Source organism: Aythya ferina, assembly GCF_964211825.1.
Source record: "Aythya ferina genome assembly, chromosome: 1".
NCBI classification, from domain to species: Eukaryota; Metazoa; Chordata; class Aves; order Anseriformes; family Anatidae; genus Aythya; species Aythya ferina.
Genome location: NC_140296.1, coordinates 15271370 through 15295821, shown reverse-complemented (window position 1 = coordinate 15295821; position 24452 = coordinate 15271370). Strand labels below are relative to the sequence as shown.

General features: G+C 35.2%; 1 protein-coding gene across 4 annotated transcripts in view; it reads right to left on the bottom strand.

Moving 5' to 3' along the window:
- DYNC2H1 (dynein cytoplasmic 2 heavy chain 1) overlaps nt 1-24452 on the bottom strand; it is a 168866-nt gene that overhangs the window by 74796 nt on the left and 69618 nt on the right. For all 4 annotated transcript variants that reach the window (XR_014688603.1, XM_084506642.1, XM_084506643.1 and 1 more), the window contains 12 exons: nt 23569-23732; nt 23060-23179; nt 21370-21504; nt 20367-20510; nt 18996-19085; nt 15048-15113; nt 12876-12926; nt 11261-11338; nt 10025-10156; nt 7902-7974; nt 6348-6508; nt 2067-2192 (listed from right to left, as the gene is read on the bottom strand). Coding sequence is in view for 3 of the 4 variants with exons in the window: in XM_084506642.1 (XP_084362768.1) it covers nt 2067-2192; nt 6348-6508; nt 7902-7974; nt 10025-10156; nt 11261-11338; nt 12876-12926; nt 15048-15113; nt 18996-19085; nt 20367-20510; nt 21370-21504; nt 23060-23179; nt 23569-23732 (1340 nt within the window). In the remaining variant the exon portion in view is untranslated. The remainder of the gene's footprint in view (nt 1-2066; nt 2193-6347; nt 6509-7901; nt 7975-10024; nt 10157-11260; nt 11339-12875; nt 12927-15047; nt 15114-18995; nt 19086-20366; nt 20511-21369; nt 21505-23059; nt 23180-23568; nt 23733-24452) is intronic.

Genomic DNA, 24452 nt, shown 5'->3' with positions numbered 1-24452 from the left:
TGACACATTTGTAACACAATCATAGAATCATCTAGGTTGGAGAAGACCTTCAAGATCATCAAGTTCAACCATCAACCTTAGTCCCATCACTAAATCATGTCCTCTAGTGCTGCATCCACATCTCTTAAATACCTCTAGGTACACTCTAGTCCCTTCATTGCCTTCAGGGCCCTTTGCAAGACTCACTCCAGTATGTCCATTGTTTCTGTTGTGCTACGCAGCACCAGAGGCTGTTGGCCTTCTTTGCTGTAATTGCAACTGTTGGCTCATAGTCAGCTTCCTACCTGCCAGGACTCCCCCCCTCCAGCTGTGCAGGTGGTTTAGGATTATTATGCCCCAGTAGAAGATCTTGACTCACTTCTCTTTGCTAAATTCATGATGTTCCTGTCAGCCTACTTCTCCAGCCTATCAAGGTCCTTCTCAATCCCTCCTCCCAGTTTTGTATTACCTGTGCTTGCTGAGGATGCTCTCTGTCCCATGATTCATGTCATTAATGAAGATGTTAAACAATGTTGGCTACACTATCCATCTCAGGAGGGCACCATTGGTGACTGGCCTCCAGCTGAACTTTGTGCTGCTGACAGAAAGCCCTTTGAGCCCCATAGTTCAGCTACTTTTCAATCTACCTTGCTGTGGTACAACTGTATTTTCATCATCTTGACTATGAGGATGTTATGGGAGACAAACTAAGATGTGAAAATGATCCACAGCCTTGGAAGCAGGAAAGAAAGCATTTAAGAAAAAGGGGGGGGGGAAGGGGGGGAAAGATTTATATGCTGGTTTAAGTGAAATTGTCAGCTGCATATATCCTCTGGTACACCGTGTTTAGCTAGAAGACAGCTGAGGGCGGTCAGCTGTTAGCAGTGAGACTTTAACCTTCATATTGATAAAGCTCACATTGACCAGTGTGTTAGAAGATATATTTCATCTGCTCCAAGGGAAAGGCTGTGAGAACTAAATTAAAGTACTTGGATGGAAATGAATTACAAATAGGCAGATCTCTCTTAAAATGTTCAAACATATGAATAAGATAGCCTCACTTTGTTAACGGCATGCAGAACAGACAAGCGGGTGTGCTGAGTCAAACCTCAATGAATCTCAGTCTATATTAAGTTCAGCAGAAAATTTAACACCTTCAGAATTATGTTCTTGTGGAAGGAATAATTTTTGATTTATAACCATATGTAGTTATAAGATTTAAAATTTTACTCTTATAATTAGTAAGAGGCTTACAAACACTTCCTTGCAATTCATTACCATATTCAAATTAGATTAACACACATCAACATTATCTTGCTTTGCCTGTTCATTTTTTCATAATGGATTATAAGAATGTTAAAGGTACTTGCACACTACATGGTTCTCATTGGACACACTTGGAATACTTGGAATACATTGGACACACTTGGAATACACACATTGGAATACACTTGTAGCTGATGTTCATGGAGTACACTTTATGAACAACTGTTAGAAATAGGACAAGTAAGATTGTAGTAATTGTTGATAAGAAACCTCTTTTTTGTTCTATCTCTTTAGATTTTAGACATATAGGTAAAGCTAGCAAGTCAATGCACTTTAGAGTCAGTAAGTGTTTCTATAAAAAATAGTTTAATTTCAAATTTGCAAACACCTCTTAGTGACTGAGAAACAAGCTATATTTAAAAATAACAAGAAAAGAACTAATAAGATAGCTCTAGAACTGAAGTGTAAATATATGTATAAATTTATAAATTTTACTATATAAAGAAAAAAATATCAAGTATACATGGATTCATCGTTCAGCAAACACAGGCTGTATCCTGTAAAGTATCAGAAATCCTAACAGAAGCATTTTTACACTCACTGTGGCAGAAATACTCTATGTTGTAAGAAGATTAAAGCAATCACACAAAAAAAGCAGTTGCTTAGATATGAAGCATTTCACCTTATTCATGACTGAGAAACCTGCAAAGGTTTATTTTTCAATTGCTGGAATTCTAAGCATCACCATGGAAATGCATGGTTTCAAAATTGCCTCCTGATTTTGTCTAATTTCCAAAACATTCTTGTCTAGCCACAATTACCTTTTCCAATACAGGAAGCCAAGGTATAACAAGATGCAGGTTCTTTAAACACAGCCATTCTCCATTGCGTGCACATTCTTTTAAAGTGTGAATAGCTAGGTCAGCTTGACCTTGGCCCATTGCAATCTGAAACAGAAAAAAAAAAAAATTGTATCGGGAATTTATCATGACTCATTTAACAGCTAAATACAAAACAGTTTTTCCAAGTATGTGTATGTATATATACTGGATATGTAAAAAAAAAAAAAAAAAAAAAAAAAAGACGATTTAACCATAACCAAAATTTTCTCTAATGTAATAGGGTACTAAAGTAGGGAAAAGATTGATGAAAGTGTAGTTTTTTCTTTGTAGCATATCTATCCATAGCTTCTTAAGAAACAACATTACCTAACCGTTTTACGGAAAAATACATACATCACTCAGTGACAGTGATGGCGTTCCCTGGGAACTCAGAAGTAATTTAAATATCAGTGACTCAACTATATTACTGAAGAACTGCTGATATGATAAAAATTAAAGATAAATGGGAACAAATTTCCTTTTGACTTTAAGTTAGGAGTACTTCCTTTGAAGAGAAACTATCAATTTCATATTGACATGACTGAAAAAACAAGGTTTTTCTCTTTCCAGCTGGGAGATATGAATAACTTAGCAAGAAGTCTTTTCTTCATATTTTTTATAGCACCATATTGCTGCTAGAACACATTTGGAAATCAAATGGAAAGACAAAGACTCAAAACTGAATTTTCAGAGAAATCAGTGAAAACTGGAAATAATGAAAAGATTTGTTTTGCAGCACAATTACTGCAACAATTAATGTTGGACTAATAGTATGTTCACCTGTTCACCTTAGTTCTCCCCTAGAATCTAACTGGAAGCTGTACATAACAAAAAACCCTGAATAAAACATGTTGAAAAGAAAGTGGCTTTAAGTGGTATGAAAAATCTTGAATTGGCATTACTGCTATAACAAAATAGAACCGTTATGATTAATATAACTTTACCAAATATCTTAACAATAAATCCATTACATCTTTTTATCAAGTAACTCCACTGAATCAAAGAAGTTTGTGGCCTTAGCTTTACATGTTGATACAGGTGTGTACTCTGCCTACACAAAACTGAGTATCTTGAAATCACTTTAAATAGATAAAAGAAGATAACTGAAAGAATAAAGTCACCAGATTTGTGTACCACACAAATTTAGGTGTCTGTTCTTTATACCATAAGAGAAATTATTCCAGAGAGAAAAAAATAAATAAAAAATAAAAAAATAAAAATCAGATCTTCTACATTCTATTCAAAATGCATGAGAAAGTACAGGAAAAAAATACCACCACCAAAATATTCTCATTAATAGGAAAACTTTCAGATGAGTACCCCTTTGAGTACCCCTCCTTAATCAAATACTGTACCACGTTACATTTTACATGTCGAATATGTAAAGGACATTTAGACATAAACACAAAGACTTGTGTGGCAAAGTAAGAAACATGCATTCTTAAACACTCACAAACCTAGACACAATGGCAGTAAGATGTAAATCTTTACTATTTGATGGTAAAAATGTATTTTTCGTCAATGCACTTTCCAGGAAAAGAACATCAATGTACTTTCCAGGAAAAGAACAATTGCAAGTATCTAAAAGCAACATTAAACTTCCTATTTCTATACTAACCAGTGATCAGCTAAGTAACTCCCCTCCAACGAGTATTTCAAATGAAAGAAGGAAAGAATGTTTTATTGACAGGTATACATTCAAGTTGGAATGGATCTTGGAAGGTCCAACCTCCTGCTCGAAGCAGGATCAGCAATGAGTGATAAGACCAGGACCGGCCTTAAGGCTTAAGGAAACTTCCAAGGGCTGCACCAGACAATCTGACTGTCATTTTTTCCCGACTGAAAAAATTTCTCCTTACATGAAGTCAGAACCAGTCGTTACAATTTATGCTCAATGCTTCTTGCCTTCCCATCATGCCTTACTGCAGAAAGTCTGAATGCATTTTCTCAGTGACCTCCTTTGCAAGTATTGAAAGACTGTAATTAGGTCACCACAAAGATTTTCTGCTGCCAAGGCACAGTGCTGGCTCATGTCCGGCCTCCAGCCTACAAAACCCCTCCAGATCTTTTTAGTAGAGTGGCTCTCCAACCATTCAGGTCACTGCCAATATCATTGCAAGGGGTTCTTGCTGTCAAGGCCAGGACTTTGCTCGTCCTTCTTGTTGAGTTTTGTACAGTTCCTTTCAGCTAAGGAAAGCTAAGGAGCATTGTGAGTCCATCGCTCAGCCGGCAGGACACTTAGTGACAAGGCACATGGAAAAGGTTGAGATACTCAATGGCTTTTTAGCTTGAGTTTTCACAGGTAGGGCCTGTTCCCAGGCCCCTCAGGTTTCCCAAGCTTACTAGCAGGGGTGAAGCACTGCCCACAGTAGAGACAGAGAGATTTAGGAGTCACTCTACACACTTAGAAATACATAGGTCCTCAGGAAAAGATGAGATGCATCAAAAAGTGCTGGGGGGTCAGCTAATGTCGTTGCAAGACTACTTGGTATCATCTTCTAAAGGTCATGTTGATTTGGGTGTTTCCTGATAAAAAAGCAAATGTTATGTCTGTCTTCAGTCACTAGTGGCGTCCCCCAGGGCTCGGTGCTGGGGCCGGTCCTCTTTAATATCTTCATCGATGATCTGGACGAGGGCATCGAGTGCACCCTCAGTAAGTTCGCAGATGACACCAAGTTAGGTGCGTGTGTCGATCTGCTTGAGGGTAGGAAAGCTCTGCAGGAGGATCTGGATAGGCTGGACCGATGGGCTGAGGTCAACTGCATGAAGTTTAACAAGGCCAAGTGCCGGGTCCTGCACCTGGGGCGCAATAACCCCAAGCAGAGCTACAGGCTGGGAGAGGAATGGTTGGAAAGCTGCCAGGCAGAGAAGGACCTGGGAGTGATGGTGGACAGTCGGCTGAATATGAGCCAGCAGTGTGCTCAGGTGGCCAAGAAGGCCAACGGCATCCTGGCTTGTATTAGGAACAGCGTGACCAGCAGGGCTAGGGAGGTGATCGTCCCCCTGTACTCAGCTCTGGTGAGGCCGCACCTCGAGTACTGTGTTCAGTTTTGGGCCCCTCGCTACAAGAAGGACATCGAGGTGCTTGAGCGGGTGCAGAGAAGGGCGACGAAGCTGGTGAGGGGCCTGGAGAACAAGTCCTACGAGGAGCGGCTGAGGGAGCTGGGCTTGTTCAGCCTGGAGAAGAGGAGGCTCAGGGGCGACCTTATCGCTCTTTTTAGGTACCTCAAGGGAGGCTGTAGCGAGGTGGGGGTTGGCCTGTTCTCCCACGTGCCTGGTGACAGGACGAGGGGGAATGGGTTTAAGTTGAGCCAGGGGAGTTTTAGGCTAGATGTTAGGAAGAACTTCTTCACTGAAAGGGTTGTGAGGCACTGGAACAGGCTGCCCAGGGAAGTGGTGGAGTCACCATCCCTGGAAGTCTTCAAAAGACGTTTAGATGTAGAGCTTAGGGATATGGTTTAGTGGAGGGCTGTTAGCGTTAGGTTGGAGGTTGGACTCGATGACCTTGAGGTCTCTTCCAACCTAGAAAATTCTGTGAAATTCTGTGATTCATGAAGGATAAGGTGGAGGAAGATCTCGTTAAGTACAGGCCAGTTGGCCTCAACTCAGTCTGTGGGAAGATTATTGTGTAAGTCCTCTTAGAAATTGTTTCCTGGATGGTCAACCTTAAACATGTTTTTCAACAGACATGAAATGTATGAGTTCTGTTCAGGAACTCCCATCAATTTAATTGGTTAACATTTACTTCTAAAGTTCCTCAAAATATTTTCCAGAATTTCACAAAATACCAAGATATTCACAAATACTTGATGTCTGATTTACATGTATGTTTTCTGTTGAAGAAAAAATACATAGGTTCTATAAGGAAATTATGAAGTCTTGTTTTCAGTGGATTTTGTTTCATGGTTCGATTATTCCACACTAAAGATAGTCTTTTGTTCTCTTCCATCTACCTTCTCATGTTTCCCTTCTCCAAGCCAGAGAAATGCCTCTGATGTGGATTCTGTTTCTCTGAGTATCTCTGATGGCATTTCTTATCTCCACCCTATTTGACCAATGGATTCATCAGGCAGAAATAACAAAACACACAGACACCAAACTATGATTTTACATAATAAATTGGGGGGGGGGAATGTAAAACAGATATTACTACTGTAAAATTTTACATTACACATTGTGTTTTTTAATCATTACTCCCATTTATTCTCATCTAAGACTGACCTGGTGGTAGCATTCAGTATCTCCTTCAACACTGGCAAGTTCTTGCAGCTCTTGAGAAGGATCAGCACCAGGAGAAATAATAATCAATATGGGCTCAATTTCTAGAGTCTCTTTATACAGACGTTTCAGATTCAGAGGTGAAGGAGATAATTCTTTTATTCCTGTAATCAGAAATATTATGAAAATAAAGTGACTACACAGGATGGAGTGCTCTTCAAAAGACTTTTTCTACTATTCAAATAAAATCAGCTAGCAAATTGCTGGAATTAAGTCAGATTTCTTCGAAGCTTTAAGACTGGTACTGTTTCTGCTTTGTTTTTTACTTGATTTACAATTCATAAAAAAGACCCTTTTGGTATACAAATGAGAATATTAATTGACTATCAAAAAATTAAACTGCAGTATGACACATAAGTAGGTATTATTATAGATCCTGGCATGCCACGAATCCACAGGCCAAAATTTTGGTTCTAAAATTCCATTAATAATCTATTACTTTAGTATGGTTAAACAGTAATATACATGTGTACATACTCAAATAATTCAATTATCAGGATCTGAGTGAGGACGATCTGAAACTTTCAAAATACAAGCACATATACAAGCTTTAAATTGAGGAATTACATTACTTGCAAGGGAAAAAAAATGCTCCAAAACATCCTGATGTTGCTAAAGTTGTTCTTTAAGAGTTTAGAAATATGGATGCATTTTCAGAAAACAATGGTCACTGCAAAAGGTTTCACTACAGGTGTGTGATGTTCTTATACTCTTTCCTTGGCATTTACCTTTTGTCATTGCCAAAGATGGTAACATGCTAGACCAACCACTCTTCTTCATTTGTTCAATCATCCTTAAGTTCTTATTCCTAAAACTGCTTAGCTTCTATAAACAGATGCACAGAATATAATACAGCCAAATCAAACCAGAAGTTAATGGCAGTGCTACTATTTTAGCAGTGCAAGTAGATACACCCAGATTCCTGAAAAGCTTCATTGATAAGTTTTGATATCTTACATAATTTTATGTTAACTGGAGACTAAAACTTGGCCTTGCATTAACAGAGGAATAGCATAAAAAGCCATGATTGTGCAATGGACTGGAATCTGCACACCTGCAACTTACGTTATTGTAGTAACACATTTATGGAAATGGTGATAATTCAAAAGAGGTGCCTTGTAAATGAGTAACTGCTTAGCCAAATATGTTGTAGCACTTTTGAGATGCACCACTTATGAAAATAAATTGCCTAAGTATTCTTCCATTAAAAAGTTTGGGTTTTAGAAAGTTGGATACAACATTTAGAACACTATGCTTTAGCATAGTGTTCAAAAATAAATTCATCTCACAGATTCTTAAAATCACAATGCAGCAAAAACCAAACAATTTTACAAGTACTTTGCAACAACACTTTACAAAAACAGAAACAGAAATTCCATTTACAACCTATTTTTAAATTATAAAACTTCTGTAAGAACTATAAAATAAAATGTATGACCAAAATAACCACAATATTTAATTGCTGTGTGGAGGCACCCTGGTGAAAAATGAACTTACCTAGGTTTTTACATGCAAAAAGAGCCATAGCACTCTGTAGTCTGTCTGGTCTAACAGCCTGGACCACAAGTACCTTAAAATAAAATATATTCAGGAGAAATTTGTTTATAAAAATACACTGTAACAACTAAAAAACCAAGACTCTTCAAAGAAAACTTTAACTTCACTCTAGAACTAAGTTATTTTCTCTCTATATATACATGTATAGCTATCCAATCATTCCTTTCCAATATAACGTAATACAATCATCCTTTGTAAGCAGTTTGTCTTCTGAATAGAACTGGAGGATAGTTCTACATAAAATGCCTATTTGTAAGCTGGAACTTTTTATATCATGTTTCAGAATAAAGGTATACACCATGTGGGTAGCAGGAACAACAAAAACCAAACTTGACTTTATACAGCTCTTCTAAACTATAATTTTATACATATATAGGGATTTACACTGTAAATCCTTAAATGGAACATCAATGTTTCTGATTTTAGTGCTGTAATAGAGTAAAATAATTAATTTTGAAATAATTTCTTTTGTTTAAGAGCAACTTTAGAGCTTTATATTTCTTTTAACTTACTGAGATACTCAGACTTGCAAACCTCCTACTTAGGCACAGAATCACAGAATTGTAGGGGTTGGAAGGGACATCAAGGGACCTCAGGTCCAACCCCCTGCCAAAGGGAGGTTCAAAGTTCTTCAAAAGAACATTGGGTTCAAAAAGAACAAATGGGTTCAATGTTTTTCTTATGTTCTTCAGAAGGCTACAAAACACGAACACCTAAACAATTTAGATAAAATTAAATTAGCAGTTTCCCCACTAGATACCTCTTTTTCAGCAACTTCCATCAAATGTTCAGTACAGGCAACACTTCAGTAGAAATGATTTGTTAAAATCACCACCCCTTCTCCCACCCCTTTACTCATCCACAGACCTGTACACAAAACCACAATTCTGACCCAGCCATCATATTCTAGTTTCAAAATTTGGAATACCTCTTGTTGGTTTTGAAGGAAAACATACATTTTGTTAAATTTTTGGGAAAGCACTACTTTTTAAGCTTGAAACTATGCTGAGTGTTCAAAATACAGTTTGAAAGAAAATAACTTATAAGTTGCACATAAATCTGTACTAGGTAGTTTCAGTGGACTTCATCATGACAAACTTTCTTAATGCATCCTATGCAAGGAACTAGATATATACTATGTCGATCATTCCAGATTTATTTTTCTGTATGTAGAACTTCAATGACAGTACACTGCACACAAAAGACTAACTGTTTTGCACTTCATCAAATCAAACATGGCGCAGACAAGAATCTTTGCAAAATGATTCTTCCTACATTCTGTGTACAGTATTTTAAAAATTCCCTGTTTTCCTCCACAAAAATGACCAAATAGAGAGCTTTCCATAGCTAGCCGACATGAAAATGCATTGTCTTATACCCCCATCCCTTCTTCAGATTGAAAAGGGCAATCATTCTACATGGAGTTTCTTCAATAGAAAAATGACTGTAAGAAAATTACTTTATTTTGAAAATAATTAGCAACGCCCTTTCTTTCATAAATGCAAGAGGGATAACATTTTTGCCTTCCTGGGAAGAAGGATCCTACAGGGGAGTAAGGAACCTGTCTCTCCAACATTCTAGGTGAGTTTTTTAATCAAGGAAGAGTAATATTTCAAGACTACTTTTCTAATAAGCAGTGGCTGCTACAGCATTTTATGGGTTTCAGTCAGGTGTCTAAGTTTGCATTTAATGACGATCTAAATTAGTGATGCTCAACAAGCTGAGAAATTTTGCAGTAACAAAGCAACCATGAAATAATTTCAATACCTATTCATAAAATCAATTCTGTGAGTATTAACAAAGATCTTGTTACCCTGCAGGGTATGCTCAGCTGCAGCCAATACACTAACACAAAAAAAAATTAGACTTAGATATGAGAGAACTAGATATATATTATAGAAATAAATCCTTAGATTAAATAAACTATTTGAGCTATAAAACAGCATAGATATTATCACTGTTTATAATTCATCCAGGTCTGAAGCCTAAATTTCTGAGATGTAAAACTTACTATCAATGCTGAAATCACAATTATTTTTAAATAATTTAATATGGAATATTACCTGCTGAAATAAAGAAATTCTTTTTACAATAGTAGATGGAAATTCTTGCTCGCAAACAGAGCTCTGAGAAAAAGTATGCCATAGACCTTCATCTTCAAGGCAAAGTGTCTGATAGAGACCTGGGAGAGATATCTACAGAAAAAATAATGAATATTTAACAATAAAGAATAGTCATTTAGACATCATATATTTTAAGTCATTCACAAGTATGACTGTGATCCTAAACCTGTAAATAACTGTGCATATCACATAACTCCATTCAATTTTAATCTTGGAGTTCAAAAACAAAAGGTTAGAACTTAAAATTAACCATTTGTTTACCTAGTTCCTGCAAATGCTAAGTCTGTATTTGCTCCGTATTTCAGTTTTTAAACTTCTAGGCTCAATTTCAAACTTTGGGCCCTACCTAATTTTATTCCTTCCTTTCATCATGACAAGGTTATTTTTCTATTAGTGCATGTTATTGATTGACCTAGTTAGGATTTATAAAAAAAACAGTGAGCACCAATCATGCTTGCCACACTGTTATTGTAATTGTTTTTGAGTCTGGTGAACAGAACTGAAAAATAATCATCTGTAGATTTAGCACCAAAAGTCCTTGCATACTAGAACAGAATTTCAGGGACTAATATTTTCATTTAATTGTCCTTAGATGAAGGAATTTCAACAATGACCATTGCAGGATGAATCAAAGCCAAGAAAGTGTTGTGTTGTTTTAATACGAAATTACTCGATCTGAGCAATTACAAACTGTGAAATACGTCTAAATGTTTGCATGAAAATTTGGTAACTACAAAACTAGTTTCCCAATTAAAGACATATGGATTTTAATACAATATAAAGTGGTTTCTGAAAAGACATTATAGAAGAGAAACCTGTAATGTAAGTATTCTTTGCAATATTTCCTTTGCATAATTTTCTATTTTTACAAATTATAATATTTTGGGTAGGCTTAAAATATTTTCTAATCTAAGACGATATGTTCACTCACATGTATTTCATTGTGAAATTAGGTAGAGATGCACACAAAAGATTTCAGAACAAATGAAATAGCAAATCAATTTAGAATTTTGTTCAAAGAGGTATGTAATATATCACAATTTCTGTAAGATGTAACAATTTAATATAACAAAATGCTTCCATTTGACAAATGCATACATGAGTACTCAAGTCCAAATTACATTTGCTAAAAGCAAAGACATTTAAGGTAAATTCAAACTCCTATGTGATGTATACCTTCAAAGTTGCTACTGCCCAGGCTCGCTCCTGTTCTATCCAAGAAGGAATCTGGTCACGAGCACTTCTTTGTGAATCCTTATTGAGACAAGTTACATTGGACAAGTAAGTTACACATTTTTTTTCTTGTGAAACACCATATTCAGTAGCAAGACTGCAAAAAACACACTTTTAATAAAAAATTTTGCTCCTAACAGGAGTCTTTCTGTGGGCTGTTGCTAAAATCATAAATGGCATAAGGAAATAAAAGCTACCAATTTAGAGATACACTGATCACATCAAGTTTTGCTTAACTGCTTGAGCATGAAAATATCATTATTTAGTGTATCTGTAAGTCCTGCTCAACCCTAAGTAGTTTTCTTTTGTATAAAGACAAGTGACCCAAATGACTGACTATTTGCATATGCACTCCAATCAACTGACTTCAAAAAATAACTTAATTACATTTATTCACAGTCATGAAAAGGATGGCTCTTCACACAAAGGGCAATTCTGGGGTAATTCACCATGCAAAGTATCATTTTGGACAACTCTGCACTAGTAAAGTTTGGCCACAGCTTTATGTCTCTATTTCTTAGTTGTTGGGGATGAAGGAAATGTTAAGGATGAACCACAATATAGGCTAAGCTGCAGCGGAATCTCTCTCATCAGGAGGCTCTTTATTCACTAAAGGACAATGCCACCATATGAGTCACTACTGCACTCTGTCACCTGATCCCACAGATCTCCAAAAGTATACATGAGAACCAAAAAAGATGCAAAAAAAAAAAAAAATGATAAGGAAAGTTATGGAACAATTCCTACTAATAACTAGCTGCATAGTCCTGATATAGATATGTAAACAAGATTAAAGGTTAAAAGTAATTGAGAGCAATGAAAACTGAAGCCAAGACTGATAGAAATAAGCTAGCCTGACCCCAAGCAAAAGAAAAGAGATTAGCAGCAGCAGAGGCGAAGAACAAACTCTAGTTTCTTCACACCCCTTTCAAAACTGCGAGAATATCTTGTTCAAAGAATGTCTATAACGGCTAAGACTAGGAAGTGCTTAGCTTTTTCTTTTCTCTACCATTTTCTACTCGAAGTTTATTTTGAAAATATACAGCTTCTGTAGAATTGAAAGACGCTTAATAACTGTAGAATAATTAATCAGGCAAGAAACAGATGCTTCTAGCTTATGTAAGCTAGGTGTAGGTAAGTACATCTCCAGATGCGAAACTGAGGCTCTGGAAAAAAGCTAATCAAATGTAGTAAAGTGTGGACAATTGCATCAACCTATGCAAAGACTACAACTCATGTATAACCCTGTAGAAAAGAGGGATAAAGAAACACTTATTTTAGTTACAGAAGAGGGTTTAAAACCTTTTTAAATACACAATTTAATAAAATGAATAGTAATCATGCTAACAGTAATAAAAAGAAAAAAAGGCAGCAAAGACAAATAAGATATGGATAGAAAACAAGTTGCCATATTCAGAAAGATTTATAATATTACTACCTCAAAGGTTGTCTGTTCCTTTCAAGTATTAATACAATTAATAAAACAATGTAGAAAGCACATAATCTTAACTTCTCTGGATTTAATTTTTTCAAAAAAACACAGAAAAAAGTAGCTTACTGATTTTCTTACTGTATCTCCAATGATCACACCTGTAAAAGTCTCCCATTCCTAGGGGGAATAAATGAACAACTCAGATAAATGACCAGACATCTTCAAGAATAAAAAATTAATGCATAGTAGCATGTAGACAAAACAGAAATAATTCAGAGGATAAACAACTAAAACCTAGATTCTGAAAGAGTTATACAGCCTTTTTTAAACTCCACATAATGGTAATAGTATGCCCCTTTTGCAGAATCCAAGCTAAGGGACTGCAGTGGTTTACAAGCAAATAAACCAAAGGAGAAACCTTATTGTTTCCAAGACCCACAGCCTCCACGCAGAGCATCCATGTACAGACTCTCGAGGAGTAACATGCCTGGCTTACAAGGACACATACTGCCTGACTGGTTATCATCAGGCCCATAAATATGGGCCTCATGTTTCAGTATTGTTTCATGTTATTGCAACCAAACGATGCAGTTACTAGAACAAAAGGAATACTTAGTAAAATAGATTGGTATTATGAACCCCTTGGTTACATTAAGAAAGGGGTAATGTCAGGTGAGGCTGTATATGATTACATCTTTTAGACTTGGTATTTGTATCCAGGAAGAAAGCTTTTAAATCATTTTAAACAGATTAGATAAGTATTTAAAAACATACTACAGATTATATAACCCTATATTTGGAGGTGGTAAGAAATATACTAATATACCTCCAGAGTATAGAAAATTTCCATTATAAGTATCTATAAATCTACGATAAAAGAAAGCTTGTTTTTTTATTGTTAAAGACCATTGTAACATTCCAAATAAAAAAGCCAATCAACTAAAACTACTCTGATATAAGCTTTTGGAACCCAAAGATCTAGTTGAGTCTTGAATTAACTCTCTTTCAATTTTAAGTGATGATCCTCTCCCGTTAATAAACACTCATGTACAGAAAAATACATGAAGCCTCCCTCATTTTAAAACCAGAAAATGCATAATATCTTCATATAGAAAAGCAGAAACAGTGTATGTGCAGCCATGTAGAACTACTTCAGAAAAATCTATACACATTAATTCAGAAAGACAGTGTCTTAACATTAGAATGCTTTATTTCTTACTGAACATTGTGCTAGAAATATTTTCATCACTACCAAAAAATTCATAAGCACAATAGGTTAAACTCTTTTGGGAGGGACTTGCAATACTGAATTCTCTAGCAGCACAGTTAAGAGACTTCTATTCTCACTACATTAAAAGTTTTCAAAGAAGTATCTAGGAAGAATTTCATCTTAATTTTCCTCAATAAATATTTTGCACAATAACTCTTTTCTTAGCAATTTTAATGAAAATAATTTCTACCTTTCAGTGAAGTAAGAGGATTATTGATATTATTTGTTTTGACTCTTGAGTATTTAGATACTTGGATACTTGAGTACTCAGGAATGTGTATTACATGTAATCTGTATTAAGTGGGTTAAGAACTCTAACAGTTGATGGAAATACATGCTCAACAACAGTAATCAACAAAAAAATCAGTATCTACAACCCTTAAGAAGTCTAGGCAGTCAAGCTTTAGTTTAGTCAGAAAACTACTTGCAAATTATTGCCTTCATGAGTTCATAAAGTCAAGGATTAGGAAGATAAACCAGTATTTTCAGAAGCTGAAGACAAGTAATATATATGAATTAGGAAAGTCCTAATAATAAAAACCACAACTACCACCAACATGACAAATTCAAGTTAATTTTATCAGGCAGCTTCACTGAGGAAACGAATCCCACAGACTATGGGATTTCACTTGGTCAATCCATACATCTTCAATACAACTATACTGCATTCATAACATCAAAAAGTTTCAACCTTGCTAATTACATCCACATACTTCACATAACAAAGTTCCATTACTTGCTTCAAACGTATTATCTGGTGTTTACATTCCTCCCTTTACTGAGTTGACTCTCTAGCAAGTTGGTATCTACTAACATTTTGTACTCCTTCTGGCCTTCAGCTTCTACTATAAAAAGCCATGGATGTCCTGTACACTCTGTATCTCCTTTCTGCATAGGTATTTTGGATAATTAAATGTTGACTTGTGCTAATCAGCCATCAGCGTTAATCTAACACCCAAGGAGAGGAACATGCAGGTCTTACAAGGAGCAGCTGAGGGAACTGGGGGCTTTTCTTCTCTAGCACTTACATTCTCTTGAAATAATTCAGGGTGCATTCCTCGTACAAAATGCAGAGCAAACATTAGTTGATCAGCCTGAAAAAAAAGCAGAAAAAATTGCATTTGTATGTTCATCAGACATTACCTTTATACTTTCTTATTCATAACGTAAGAAAATTTTATTAATAAAACACCTCTAATTCTATAGCAGAGACTTAATTACACCTCTTAGTTCCAAACTGCTAATTACTTCCGCAACTTAGAGACAAACACTGACCTGAAACCTGTATCAAACTACATCTAAAATTCAAGGGAAGAAGAAAAAACATGTATTTGTAACAAAGCAATCATACTAAACAGAGTACATTATTTTTGAAACCATAGACAGTAAAGGCTTCAAAACTGCCAGAGAAGACAGAAATTTGGAAAAAAAAAAATCCTAGGTCTGTTGCATCACTTAAATTTCTGCCAGTTTTTGAGCACTGGAGCAATAAACCAGGAATAAGGATCCATTGGAACTTTTGGATACACCACACAAACACTTAGAACAATATTTATGAAAAGAATATTGGCTTATTAAAACTGGGATTCTTATGTCCATAGACAGAAACATTCACAAAAAGATCAATTTTTCCAAAGCTGTACTGTTAAGCACAGATTACCACATAGTGAAGCTGATGTGAAACACTGAAAGTAAATACTCTTTAAAATCAGGAGCACCCAGAAACCTAGATTGAGGCCTCAAATTTCCAAGGACTGTCCTGTAACCTGGAAGATGTATTTTACCAGACAGTAGAAGATATACATATTTTCTTTCATTAGTATGTAAGTTAGCTTGAAGCATATTGAAGCTGATACCTCTTTTCATTTTAATAAGGTGAAATGTAATTAAAAATACAAAGCAGAGGTGACAGGGAAGAACAAGAGAAGGAAACAGAAAACAACACATAGCATTGTATTAAAGCTGCAGAACTTAGCAGTCTCAGCTGATAAACACAACACCCCTGCACTCCTGTACAAATTAATTCTGTTCTTGACTTCTAAACAATGCTGTTTGAATTTTCCACAGTGTGGTTTTCCACATACCATGCCTTATGTGTACCTCAAAATGACAGCTTGATTGTCCTTAGCTCAAGGGCATCTATATAAGAATCCTCTTACTTTCTTCATGTAGTCCTTAAAACAATAGGGCAATAGTGTATACTCAACACCTCCGGAGTCTTTTGCTGTTGAGCTGTAAAACCAAGTCTCACAGATTCCTGAACAGGAATGGTTACCTGCATCTTGTGATGGCTCTGCCACTTGGTGGACACCTGGCACGCAGATCCCACAAGGGATCTAGACACACCAGAAACACTGCTACCCTGGACCCAGAGGTGCACACTAGTCATGTCTTGTCTGCATATCAGAGAGTGCCTCAAACATTTACCACTCTTGCACGCTGGTTTTGAAAAAAAAAAAAAAGATGCCTGAATACATGAATTGAACAGAAAATCCAGTATGATACCTCCCCACAACTGAAGAAACTGGTCTGTAAGGTTAAACCACGTCATATTCCAGTTTGTAAGGCTGAAAGATCAGACCACTTCATCATAGTATATTAGGGGAAGAAATAATAGCATGTATTTCAGATGACAGAAATTATGATACTGATGTCAGCAAATGAACCAGTCTCTGCAATCTGTAACAACTCACCACGTTTGTAAATGACATCAAACTGGGGGGACCAGTGAATACATTTAAGGCAGGACTGCCATTCTAAAAGACCTGGACATGTTGCAGAAAGTGGCTGACAGGAACTTTGCAAAATTCAACAAGTGTAAAGTCCTGTCCCTGAGAAGGAAGAAGCCCTTGTAATGATACAGGGTCTTGAGATAGGAAGCTGGAAGTAATGGAACTAATTATCCACTCTTCACTCAACAGATGTTAGACCTCATCTCTAGAATGCTGCATTCAGTTTTAGCCCCCCAGTACAAGAAAGATGTTGATAAACTGAAGAGTTTGCCTGATGGTCACCATGATTATCAGGGGATCCATCTCAAGGAGTCTCCCTTCTTGGAGATCTTAAAAAGTCACCCGGACATGGTTCTGGGCAAGCTGCTCTGCTTGAGCAGGGGGTTGGACCAGATGGCCTCTAGAGGTGCCTTCCAACCTAAACCACTCTGTGATTCTGAAAACTGCATTCTTTTTTTGTGTATCTTATCTATGAATACATTGCAGAATGTAAAATTATTTGTTTAAATAAGTGAACAACATTAGGCTGAAACTTGAAGACAAAAATCTAAAATGATTTCTTATTTAAGTATCAGAAAATAGTTTAATAGCAATGAGACTTACAACTCCAAAGAATATTAGGTTCCCAGGACTACTACTGAAAAATGAATTGCATGAGACATCAGAAGAGACAGGACTAAATTTGAGAAAGCATAATCTAGGAAATATTACTACATGTTATGAGGTATAAGATGAACTACTTGACTGATATCGTCTTCCTCATTTTAATGTCTGTTACATTTTTAGGTTCAAAATTACACAAGAGGGCCGAACTATTTTTGTTTTCATTATTACTGTTTTCTCATCCAGATTCTTTTTTTTATGAGTCTGATACATCATGTCAGATACAGATGTAAAAATTTTATCAGCTATGCAATGTATGAAAACTCTAATACAGCCTCAGTGCCACAGTAGTCTTTAAAAATGTGAATAAAAGGCTGAATTAGTAGTAGGTTGCCGATGGCATGAGGAGCTTATTAGTTCTCTAAATCCAGTATCAGAGCAGGATACTAAGCAGGATGCATCATTAGTCTGAAGCTGCATCGTAACTCTTACACTTCCAGTATCTTCTAAACCTTAGCCTGATCATTCATGGTGAAAATCTTTCCTACTAGAAATCTATCTGCACCTTGTTTTTGAAATCTTTCATCTTTTCTGACATATAAAAATAGCTTGCCTTCCAGCATTGAAAAGATGTGATGACTTCCTGGAAGACTTCACAGAGTCACCACTTCAAACACAGACATTAAATTATTATGAGAATATTACATAAGAGTCCAGCTGAACTTTGATAAATCAAAATCCTTAGAAACGTTGCCACTTCTGCATCCTCAATGTACTGTTGCTAGATTTGGAAGGGGTAAAATCTTCCAAGATCTATCCATTTTTTTTCACTTACCAAACTTCAGTCTTGCATAATTTCTACTACTGCTCATATGGTCTATGCAGACCTACTGTGTCATCTTCATCCTAGTACTATGAGACCTCCTGTTATGATTGCTCCTTGTGAAAGTGAAAATGAAAAGTGGAAGTGAAGAGCCTATCTATCGTAGGTTTTCACCAAGAAAGCAATAAGAGAAAAGCCATCTGACAGAGATGCAGAACAAACAATAAATACATTAAGAACATTGTATGGAGAAACAGGAGAAAAATGGAAAAACAAACAAGATATCCAATAGAGATTTGGGGCATGAGGTGAAAAGAGGAAAGAAAATATTACAATTATTTTTTATTGTTGTCGTTTGTTTGTTTGTTTTTGCTTCCTTTTAAAAAAAAGTAGCAAAGATCATACACAACCTTACCACAACAGTTAAGTCAAACACTCATATTTTGGAAATGCTAGACATAAAACTGAACAGAATGAAGAGTACTCTAAATACTGAGTAGCCTGGAACTGGCTATGCAGACAGAATGATAGAGAGATGAGAAACCGGAGGTAAAGCAGAAATATGACTGCACTGAGAATAGCCTCACCCATTAGAACAGTGCTCTGTGGAAAAAATGTGCATAAGCAATCTTAATTTTGTCATAGTTTAAATTTCTGTCCTCAATTTTTTATGCTAAATATTACAAGTGCAAGTTTTTTACATGTATTGCATTTGTACTGACACAATACTGCTTATCTGAACTAGATCAGTGTTGGTTGCTGAAAGAATACTTTCAAACCCAGTGCACTATATAAAAGCCAGAAAAGGACAACCTTACCTTAAACAAACAACGACAAACATATTCATACACTGTATGTTTCAATGCATCAATAAGCAGCTTGATTCTTTCTTCAGTATTACTTGAATCCTAAAAATAAAGTTCGGATTTCTAAAATACATGTGGAAGTAAAAACACTTTTATTATCGAGTGAATTTCACCAGGGGAAATAAAGGGGGGAGGGGGGTGGAGAGAGAGGAGGAAGAGAAACAGGAGGGAATAAAGGTGTCAGGAGGATATAAAAAGGAGGTTTACAAGGGGGTTCAAAGGTACTGTGACGTTTATCTGAAAAAAAATTATTTTCTACCTTTCTGGAGATTATAAAGGAGGGTAATGTGGATTCACAAGCTGATTTCATTAACCCCTTCCCTAAGTCTGAAAGACAGTGTAGGAAAAATGCAGAAGTGTATAAAGGAGGAATAAAAAGGAAGAAAGTAAAGAAGGACATGAATAGCAAAGACAGAAGTTGAGTTTTAAATAGGTTATCATAATAGGAAAGAAGGAAGAAATTATGAAAAGTTGTGAAAGTAAGAACAAGAAGTTAGAAATTTCATGTTGTGGAAAAGAAGGAGTAGGTTAAAAACCTTAAAGAAGGCAAGTTTGCATAGTTGGAAGGACACTTCTGCTAATGATTGGAGCTGAAGGAATGTTGTAAGCATGGACATGAGACTAAAGGGCAATCCAAAATGACATGATAAAAGGCATATGAATTCATTTTTGAAGTGGAAACAAACACGAAAGAAAAAAAAGATGAATTTTGGAGATGCTCAATAAAAAAAAAAAAAGCACATCATTAGTCAGAGTGGGTTTTTTATGTCTAAAGAGTGAGGTGACAAAGGATAAATCCATAATTCTGCACTTCGGTAAGAAAAATGTAATGGCCGGGAGAATACAGAATAAAGTAAAAGTGACATTTTCCTAAGACATGCATGCTTACAAACTGTATCAATAGTTTTTTGATCTTCCTTCCAATAACTGAACCATGTAGAAATATAGCTCTTTTCTTATTCTAACCCTTGTTGCTAGAATTAATTGGAGATTGTTTAAATAAAGCCTGCAGTAATGAGCTGAAGTTATAGTCAAACTTGCATTTCCTAATTCATTTACCTTAGACAAGGCGCAAGCCTGAAATAACAAATAAGAGCAACTTTGGATTTAGATGGCTTAGCGATTTTACAATTTATATGTAATGTAAATGGCAAAAAAAAAAATCCATGTGTATATATTCTGAATATGTAAAGCACAACAGTTCAGCATCACTACTTATTATACGTTATTCCCTAAAAATGTTCAGAGCAACTAAAAAATTCAGAAGATCAAAACAGAGTGCTTCATCTGCAGCACTCACAGCTTTAGAAGAAGAGAAAATACCTGTTCGCTTTGCAGGGCCCTTTGGAAAAGCCGTAGGAAGGCCGACAAACTAAAACGGTACATATTATTAATTTTGGACAAGTCAGAGATAATAAAATACATCTTGCTAGCACTCTCAGCTAAAGGGAGATAGGCGTCCCTCTCCTGTGGATAAAGAAAAAAAAAAAGCATATATATATGTTGTGTGTGTGTATATATATATATATATATATATATATATATATATATATAAATCAAAACAGTACATTGCTGCCATCTACTGGATACTACACAAACATTTTTTCACCCTGTTGAAAAATTCAGATGACTCCCACTACTGCTTGAGAAAATACAATCCCTTCCAACTTTTCAAACTGAGGGCCATGTACTCAAGACTTCAACACTATCTTTAAGTTTTAAACTTGGCAGAAAACACTTTGGTAAAAAGTTTTTTAAGTTATGAAGAACACCTTGGAAATTAATTCTAAGGGCACTGAGGTCTCCTCCCACCACAAAGCACTTCCCATAACTCAGCAGCAAATTCAAAACATAACAAATAGGACACAGGAGAAGAATTTGTAAAGTGTTACAAAACCCAGCCATGCCAGATGAATAACACCACAAATTAATTATTTTTTTTGCAACAGCGAGGGATTTATTAAACAAGAATGTCCATTTGAGCCTTGAAAATCAGTCATATTGTTTGCAATAGCTGATGTTAAAGTAAAAAAAACAAAGTCAAAACCTAATACCCGCCAATAGGTCCTTGTGAAAAAAACAAAATTGAACTCAAACTGGCAGGCTTTAAATTGTGTAACATTCGCCAAGCGCAAATTAAAGACATTTAAGTACTGAAAATGCTTTCTGTACTTGCATTATGCAAGTATCTCTTACTTCAAAAGATGAATTCAGTATGTTACTGATCTTTCTCTCCTGCAGATGTACATATACTCTATTTACACACACAAGATAACTTTTCTCAGCAGGAAAAGAGCAGCAATAAAAGATCTTTTTTTTTGTCTACCTGATCAAGGGAACTCTGAAGTCTGTGAGATTCAGCAAGTGATTCTTGGATGAGGGCACTACTTGCTTTAGTCTGATTCAAAGATTCAATCAGATCTTTATTTTCTAGTATGTTGCCTTGTGATGTTGCAAGTGTCTGAAAAAAAAAGAAAAAAAAAGAAAAAAAAAGAAAAAAAAAAAGAAAAAAAAAAGAAAAAAAAAGAAAAAAAAAGAAAAAAAAGAAAAAAAAAGGTCACCTATGTTACATTTAAAAAAAACAACTGTGAAGTAAGCATTTTAGAAGCTGACATGCATATTTCTGAATAGTGAATGAAGGTGATTTACTCCAAAAACTCAGATGATGTATTAATGAAGGTTGGAAAATAAAACTCAGGACCAAACTCTCAGAATCCCGATTGACAAATTCTGAAACAAGCTGTCATTAAGCTTTTCAGAATGATTTGTATGATCAGATTCTTATGCACTAACATCCCAACAGCAAATACAAATCAGATTTTTTTTTCTATTTCACTACCAATTTAGCCTGAAATTGGCTTCTTGCAGTAACTTGCTGTACCTGATCAATCATAAATTTGTTTTCCCTCAAAACAGTAAAATCCAACATTCCCATACAATTTTGTCCTCATTTCCAACTCAGAGATAAACATTCATGATTACAACATTCATAGTTTTGTAATCAGAGATCCCTTCAAAATGCTTTTGATTGCCCCACCTCTTTCCTGAGTTCTCCTGTACAAATACTTTCACTTTTAATAGGAAGAAGGAAAACGAGTGATTCCCTGGCACTTAAGGTTTGATTTTTTTTTAAACTAGCTCTCGGTAAACACATTTCAATACAATTTTGTGGTCAGACAACAACACAAAATTGGCTTTTTGTTGGTTAATTTTTACTCTCAGATTTCATCTGAAAGTGAAAACTAAATGGGTTTTAAACACAGTAGACAGTTAATTTAAAGTTTTATCTTTAAAAAAAAATAAAAATAAAAATATACCTGCAACTATATTAACTTACTAGGCTATGAAAACATCTTAATATGCAAGATTTGTAAAGACAGCCAAGGGAAGAAAAAGAGCCATGAGCTTTCCCCATCTTAATGCAACATACACCTAGTATTTTAAAATTAAAATAGTTACTATATAGTTAAAAAAAAAAATCAGAAAGCAACGCACTTTAGACACCACATCAAAGGTTCAGATCTGCTTAACTGTCTGCAAACTGTATTCCAGATCTGCTTAACTGACTGCAAACTGTATTCCCTATTTCCATATTTTAAGTCAAAAGCAGTATTGAGCAAAATGTGATGAATTATTTTGTACAGCTGGTTTACAGGTTGTATATCCTGGCATGTTTTGAGAAGTCAAACCAATACTTCCTAGGATAGCACATCAGGATATTTGGATGCAGAGATTCACCGGCTAGAATAGAAGAATGCACTAGGTTATCTAGTTGAAAAGAGTAGGACAGGATCATCTTGGTACAAGTACTAAGGGAGCCATCTAGGAAAGGTGACTGATGTACATATTTATATTTCTTTCTTACCAACATGCCCAAGTAAATAATACTTTTATTTTCTCAAATCAAAAATTCTGAGGGGTCATGATTTCAGTACTTTCTTTTTACATTGAAACATATAAAAATATCAAATTTATCTTATTGACCTAACAGATACAGCAGGTAAATTTATTTTTACCTCCAAAAGAGATTCCTCCAGCTTAGCTAGTTGTATCTTCTTATCTTCTTCTTGTTGCAACAGCTTTGTCTTCTGCTCTTCCAAATCGGGCTTTTCATGCTGAATTGTTAAAGCCAAAAGCTAAAAAGAAAGGAGATTGTTTAATGTAGTAGAAGATATTTTAATATTTCATAATATACATCAATTAATCATATAGCATTCACTGTATACCAGTTTATAGTCTACTTTTGAAAGTAGACTTCTGAGGGTTTGAACAGAGAACAGGAGCGTAGCAATTAATCTCGTGTAACTCAAGTCAATGAGTTTCCATTTTCATTATTGGACTTGCTACTTGGTTCCAAAGTGCATAAAAACAATCTTCTAAAATTTTAATTTAGTATCAGCATTGATTTTTCCATTTATAGTTGTGTCCTATAAAATATCTGTGTGACCAAACTGCACCATGGGGCTTTTACCACTGGCTGGATATATCTATAAATACCTATATTATTTTTACTCTAAATGCATACCTGACCTCTTAAGCCACTTCCTGTTGTGGTAAAGTTTACTTCCGTAACAATAGAAGAAGCATCAGGTGGAATGAAGGGATTTGGGTTCCTTGTTGATAGAAAAAGACGGAACTCTTCATTATAATCTATAATTTTTTCACCTATTTGTATAGCATAGCGGGGTCCTGTAGATAAAAAAAATATATATATATGTATTATAGTCACTCTGATTTGAGATTCTAATCATTCTAGAATTATCTGAAAATAATGGTATTTGTGTTATGCTTTATACCAATAGATTAAAAGATACTTTACAAATAATTTAGGAATTATTTTTATAAAGAATAATAAATAAAAACGTAAGAAACATAAGCTAGTCTGCATTGCTAGACAGAAAAATGCAATAGTGTTACAATAGTGTGTGAAAGTTATATGGTGAAAATATTTAATTGATGAGGTTCATTTAATTATCACCCCCAATAAAAACGCACAAATGCAAAAAATGCACTTGATGTAAAAGTGATATGAATGAATATTTGAAATCTTCTAGCAATGACAGGAGACAAAACATCACAGAAGACACACTAGATAATTTTGCTTTTGTCTAAGAATCCTGTCATTATTTAAACATATTCATTTAATTTGCCACATAGGTATACCACTCTATAAAATCACATTTGCCATAAATACATATTGGCTAACTAAGATGGTGCAATATTTTCTGAATGCAACACCAAAACATCATTCTTTATTTCTGAATCTGTTACATTTACTTGCAGAAATTTGATGCTTCTATACAATCATAATTCCATTAAAATATTATTTTCTGTGATATTGTTATGGAGAAAGACTATAAAACTGAAGATGTTGGAATATCTAGTTATTAGATTAAAAGAAAACTGTTC